Below are 7,036 nucleotides of genomic sequence, written 5' to 3' on the forward strand. Positions count from 1 at the left end.
CTGCTTCTCCCTCTGACCCTCCTCCCTCTCGTGCTCTCTGTCTCTCATTCTTTCTCGCAAATAAATAAATAAAATCTTTAAAAAAAAAAAAAGAAAAGGAAAGAAAATAGCCAATGTGTAAATGATAAAAAAAAATTTAATGCAAAAGAGATGAGAGTAAGGAAACATCTTTCAGAAGGGCCAATTCAATGCCTGCCACGCCTGCCTTCATCGCCCGCTGTAAGGACAACGAGAGCAGCTGTTCACTTCTTCAATTCACTCCAGTGCCGATTTTCAGGGCTATTAAGGAGAAAGAGCTTCTTCTCTCTGCAGCTGAGAAATATAATAAAATAACAATAAAATATTGTTGTGAATACATACATTTGTGAATTAGCATGAGCCAAGCCCACTCTTGCATGAAGGCTCAGAGTAGTTCATCCTGGTTTTAAAATTTATTGAAAAGCAGACACTTAACCTTTGCTCCTTTCCATTCTCCATGCAGAGTTATCTGGTAATTAGTCTGGAAACATCTGCATAATATATGTCTAGACTCACTAATGTTCACTTTCGGTGGTTGCTGCCAGCACTTTATGTTGCATTACAAAGTAACGACAAAATATGAGTCGTGTTAAGAGTCTTGACAGAAGACATGAAGTATAATTTTCAAAGGAAGGAGGAAGTTAGGACCTTCTTTTCTATCGCAAAAAAGGCCTTAGTGGGTGCATTTTAAAATACATATTATTAAATTTTTTGGTCTTTGTGTTTGGATGATACATTAAAAGGGAAATGGCAGTGATAAAAAATTATCATTTAGATGAAGCATGTTTCTTCCCTTGAAGATGACTGGAAGTTATTCTGATTTATAACTCACCTGAATGATGCCATGAACAAAGAAACCAAAATCAATAAACAAAGGGAGGAAAGCGAAAGCCAACTGGGTTGCATTATAAAACATAATCGACATCTCCACAGGAGTACATTAATTTAGAAGAAAATTAGCAAGGTTCTGTTAACAGAATAATGAATAGTTTCCGAGGTTTACCATATCAAAAAGCCCTAATTGTGTTCATTAATACACAACTCAACGTTATTGTGAGAAAAAGTACATGTGAACAAAGCAATAATGTGCCTCATATTCTCAGAAACCTGCACAAATGCTTGCTATCTGTTGCACTGACTTCAGGATGTCCCGTCTTAATTACTACAGCAATATGATGAATACGACCATCTCTAAAGAGGAGGACGTGCACTGATTTGAAATTTGGTTTTCAAGGGTACGTGTATGGGGATTGGGGGAGAAGAATACATGTGACCTTACAAGTCAAGATAGAGTTATGGAGAATAAAACAAGGTAGTGTAATCGAAGAATTTATACCACACAGTGTCGATTTCAATGGCTCTCAGAGAAAAACTGAATTTATACAATTTAGTGGGAAAACAAAAACAGTCAAATTGGTAATTTGGAAACGTGTAAGACAAAATGTCCAGATGAGTGACTGGCATTTTCCCTTCTCAAACTGGTGTTTTTGGCAATATTAGACTCCATGTTGATGTCTATGTTCCGGGGGAAATAAGTTTCTCTGTTGCAATTTTTCATTTTTAATAATATTAGTTCAAATTTCTCCAGTGCCTCTCATTCCATTAGCGCAAAGCACTTTTCAAACCACTAATGAATTACACTGGCTGACATTCCAGCAAGGCAGAAAGCATCCCATCCATTTTCATAGCAAAACGTTTCACTTCTAGCAGCACTAGCCCATAAAGAATAGCCACAATTTTCAAATATATTTATCTTATTATATTCTCACTTCCCATTTTATCTCCTGCTTCACAGGTAAATCTGAGGCATTAAGAAGTTTAACAAGATCGTCCAAAAGGGAAGAGATCAGACCTTCAATCCTTGCTAATTTTAGTCTGCCCTACATCTTATATTATCCACTGGAGATTGATCCACTCAGTTTCCAGAACTCTCCACAGGAGGCCAAAGGAGAAAGGGAGATACCCCCCCAAATCCAGTCTCTTATCACGAGGCATCTCCATTATCCTTTCAGCATTCATCAGCCCGAAACAGAAAGCATGGAAAAGAACAGGCGAGGTGACAAAAGTTATTTCCCAAAACTGAGTGTATCATTGACAACATCATCCATTATACTGTGAAAGAGAAAGTAATTGCCAAAGAGAACAATGTTAATTTCAGGTCCATTTAAGTTCCAAGTCGCTTCTTTAGAGAAATCCATCCTGAGTGAGTCCTTCTGGGTTTATAAACAAACAAATGAGATGAGATGAAAGCAACTGAATGAGTCTATTTGTTCTCTCTTCAAACAATTGAATATGATAAGTTCCACAGTTATCACTTCTGAAATTTCCGTTTTTAAAGCTTTTCACCAAGGGTAAGGGATGACTTTGATCTGTTCTATGTCTACGACACTGATCAGATTATATATAATATAATATAACCATAGCACTGTCACTCGCAACTTGCCTCCCACACTTACTGCATTTAGGTCCATATCTACATGTTTCTATTCCTAGAAAATTAGACACTTTTGTTCTTTTTAAAGCACGCAGGCCTTCCATTTATCCTGAAGGCCCAAACAAGTTGGAAGAGCCCTACGTCCCAAGTGACATACTTATGACTCCATGAACCTAAGAAGGGCAGAGTGACACAGGCAAGAACGGGGTGGAAGGAGAGCTTTATATGAATCTCAGAGGTAATAATATTCCTGCTTGGACTCAGTAGGAAAATGAAACAACGTATTAGAGTCTTCGGAGTCAGAACTTTATACAGGACTGTCACACTATATTATAAAATCTCAAATTATCCAACATGTTCATAGTTAAATAGTAATTCAAATGTATCCTGAAGTCAAATTTAAAACCTATAAAGATCAGATCAGACATAGTAAAAACAATGCCCAAAAGGCACCATAACTGCTCCCAGTTTGCAGAGATCATGAGGGGCCTCCTGTAAAGCCTGATTGGATGTGGGGAGTGTGTTTTTCAAAACACACCGGAGACAATGAATCATGGAACACTACATCAAAAACTAATGATGTAATGTATGGCGATTAACATAACATAATAAAAAAAGAAAAGAACTGTTCTGTGGGGGGAAAAAAAAAAACACCAGAGAACAGAATGAGGTAGAAAAAGCTTCCACGGAAACCCGTAGTTACTCCCCATTGACACCAGATGGCCTTCTACCGCCAAGTGTTCACTTCCCATGTCCCCCACATTAAAGAAAAGTGACAGATATTCAGACTGCTGCGATAAATACTACATATAAGTGTGTGGTAAGCATTTTTAGATAAGTATATCAGCAAAATTTAAAGCTATAGAAAAAGCGGAGACTACTTGTAAAGGTTTTTTTCCTAAAGAGCTCAGCATATTAGTTTATTGATGTCATCCTATTTCATCATTGATATTCATAACAATTTCCTCTGGAAATAGAAAAATGGATATTACTCTATTTGACTAATAGCGATCAATGAGATATATAGAAATCAAGTTACGCTAGAAGTCAGTGAAAGAAAAAAAAATGAATCTGGAGGAGTAGAAATCACTCAGACCTTGGAAACCTAGGTAAAAACTGGATAAAATATTAATTAATAAAGTCACCAATATGTCATTTTCTCTCTTCTTTGTGAAATTACCTTTCAAAAGAAAATCAGTCTCAGGCCTCAGGCAATATATATTAAGATCCCAGGATAAAACATACCTTATACATTTTACTTTATACTCTATGCCCTCCCTTTGCTTTTTGTTCTTTAGATGTACTAACTGGAGTATATGCACTTGCCATACTTTGCTCAAGATGGAAAGCACCAGTAACTGGGATACTTCTGTTGCTATGTAGTTCAAACCCAACATGGATAAACAGAGCATATTAAGACAGACGGACCAGATGAATTTCCCTTGAAATTTCCATCCATGCTACTGAAGAGGTAAAATGCATCTTCAAATAACCCACTTGGCACACACTCCTTGATAAAGGGCATGCATTAGATTTCTTCAGTATGCTTTCCACAGTTGTATCAGGCAGTTAAAATAATGTCACTAACTACTTTGTGTCACTGATAATGGTTATTGCTTTTGGTTTGAGTATTGGGTGTCACTTTAAGGATGGATGAATTACCCAAAAGAAGGGGGAAAAATTGACAACCCCAACCACATTCTGTCTAGGTAGTGGAAACTGCGGGGTCGGAAACTTCAGGATGGTTCATGCTAAGAGCTGGACCCTGAAGAAGCTCTTTAAAGGCAGCCCTACTCATAGTAACTTTGAGTTAAAGACAGTTGAACTCCCATCCTTAAAAAATGGAGAGGTCCTGCTGGAAGCTTTGTTCCTTACTGTGGATCCTTATATGAGAGTGGCGGGCAGCCAAAAGATTGAAGGAGGGTGATATGATGATTGGGCAGCAAGTGGCCAGAGTTGTGGAAAGTAAAAACTCAGCCTTCCCAGCAGGAACTGTGGTAGTGGCTTTTTCAGGCTGGACGACACACTCTATTTCTGATGGGAAAGATCTGGAAAAGCTACCCACAGAGTGGCCAGACATGGTACCGGTGTCTTTGGCTCTGGGAACAGTGGGCATGACAGCCTACTTTGGCCTACTTGACATCTGTGGTGTGAAGGATGGAGAAACAGTGATGGTTAATGCAGCAGCAGGAGAAGTGGGCTCTGACGAAAAGGTTGCCTACCTCAAAAAGCTTGGATATGATGTTGTTGCCTTTAACTACAAAACAGTAGAGTCTTTGGAAGAAACTTTGAAAAAAGCCTCTACTGATGGTTATGATTATTACTTCGATAATGTAGGTGGAGAGTTTTCAAACATTGTTATCCCCCAGATGAAGAAATTTGGAAGAATTGCTATATGTGGGGCCATCTCTACATATAATAGTACTTGCCCTCTTCCCCCAGGCCCAGCCCCAGAAAATACTATCTATCAGCATCTCCTCATGGAAGGGTTCATCGTCACCCGCTGGCAAGGAGAGGTCCGCCAGAAGGCTCTGAAAGACTTGCTGAAATGGGTCGTAGAGGGTAAAATCCAGTACCATGAATACATCACTCAAGGATTTGAAAACATGTCAGCTACATTCATGGGAATGCTGAAAGGAGATAATTTGGGAAAAACAATAGTGAAAGTATGAAAAAAATGACACACGGAATCTAGAAATCATTTGGATAATTACTTAATTTCTTTTTAACCATTTAGTAAAAATGTATACTACCTTCAAAAAAAAAAAAAAAAGAAGGGGGAAAAATTTGTTGGCATTGAATTAGTGCTCAATGTGTAAATTTTGCATCTCCCCCAAAGCTGGCTTCCAGCTTGCAAAGACCTTCACTTTCTGTATATGCCTGCGGTAGCGTAGTACCAAAAATGTCATGGTTACCTCCTTATTCGAGTGCTTCCAAAGGGCAGGGACATCTTTCCTGACAAAGCGCCATGTTTTGAACCAGTTTAGGATCAGAAAATATGGGTAAACAAAGAAGTTTGGTGTGTTCAATAAACTTGTTGACATTAAATCAAGAAAAAAAATGTTTTTCTTCTGAGTGTTTGACACAGTTGTGGATACGATGTCACCAACTGACTGAGACAGGAGTCATTCCCCACCAGGGGTTCTGGGTTCCAGCCTCACGTCAGTGGGCCATGGCCAAATAGAGGCTTTTGCTGGAGCTCCACAGCATATAACACGCATGTAGGTTCTAGAAGAAACTAAAGGAACTAGTAAAAACTAACCCAGAAGATCTGATATCCTATATCATATGGGATAGGGATATACCTACATATATCCCTATCCTTAAAAGCTCAAGAGACTTTTATATTGACCTGCCTATATACCTCAGTAAGTATCCCTAATTCCTGAAGATAAGCTACTCAGCCTGCCAATGACGAATTCCTCCTGAGTTTCTGCTCCACCTGAAGAAGCACAGGGATGATACAACAAAAGCAAGAATCACAGAATCATAGAAAGGGGAGAGAAGGCCAAACCCGCTGCTCATGCGTTTTCCTGATTCTCCACAGGCAAAAACAGCGCCTGGCCCCTACGGCACTCAACAGAGAAGATAGGAGTGGTGAAGCCTAAGAGCCCTTACTTCCACAAGTAATAAGAAAAGACATTTTTCTTACTTTTTTGGGGGGTAGGGGCGGGGTTTTAAGGTGTTCCAGCTAAGTTTCTCTTTCACAAATGGGTTTGGCGTATAGCTCAAAGGAGAAAAATTTGAGTACACCTGTATGTTTTATTTAGGAACCATGGACCTACATCTGAATGTCAGTTTTACCACCTACAGGTATTGTAATCCTGGACAACCTCACTTTCCCTAAGTGTTGGTTTGGGCTTTTCTTTTCTCATAATCCAAGATGAATGAGGGCTCCCTGTATTCTTTCTCACATTTCTGGGCAATGTTAGCTTGTAAGACCATAGCATCTAATTTAAGAAATGGTTTCTTCTTCCTAGTTACTGAAAATTATCTGGCTTGTGGAGCATCAAAATTGAAACATTTTTCAGTTTCTTCGAGAATTCATTTTGCAAAGAACCTCAAAAAAACTTCCCTCCCTTCCTCTCTCCCTCCCTCCCTCCCTTCCCTCTTTCCTATTTCTTTTGTGCAAATGTTCCTTTATTTACTCCCTAAGTCTCTATCACCCTATATTTGATCCAGAGTCTCTCTCACATCCAAATGAAACAGAACAAAACAAAACAAACTCTCTTCCAGATTTTTTTTTAAGTGAAACAACCTGTGAGCACACATATGTGTGACTTTCTTACTTTGGAATAGAAATACTGAATCACAGGGGACACACACCTTCAGCTTTTCTGGGTAATGCCAACTTGTTTTTCATTGTAGTCTTAATAAATTTGCTCCTACCAGCAGTATGGGAGAGTTCCTGTTTTTCTTGGTCTGGGCTAACCAAGGTGGATTGTTCAATTTGTTCATTTTTGCCAATTTGAAGGGCATATAATGACATCTAATAATTTAATTTTCATGGCCTTGATTGCTAAAGGATTTGAGCTCCTTTTCAAATATTCATTGACCATCAGATTTCCTCTTTCCCAAAATACT

The 7,036-nt window shown here is 38.7% G+C and overlaps 1 protein-coding gene across 1 annotated transcript; it reads left to right on the plus strand.

The window, feature by feature from the left end:
- Window positions 1-4,158: 4,158 nt before the first annotated feature.
- Window positions 4,159-5,210, plus strand: LOC123847406 (prostaglandin reductase 1-like). The gene is given in 2 exon segments (XM_045879295.3): window positions 4,159-4,349; window positions 4,351-5,210. Coding segments are annotated over 2 exon segments (930 nt in total). The 5' UTR covers window positions 4,159-4,193; the 3' UTR covers window positions 5,125-5,210.
- Window positions 5,211-7,036: the final 1,826 nt, after the last annotated feature.

The sequence above is a fragment of the Mirounga angustirostris genome, unplaced genomic scaffold (assembly GCF_029215605.1).
Source record: "Mirounga angustirostris isolate CCGP_5_RB_7025 unplaced genomic scaffold, mMirAng1.0.hap1 SCAF_2, whole genome shotgun sequence".
In the NCBI taxonomy this organism is placed as follows: domain Eukaryota; kingdom Metazoa; phylum Chordata; class Mammalia; order Carnivora; family Phocidae; genus Mirounga; species Mirounga angustirostris.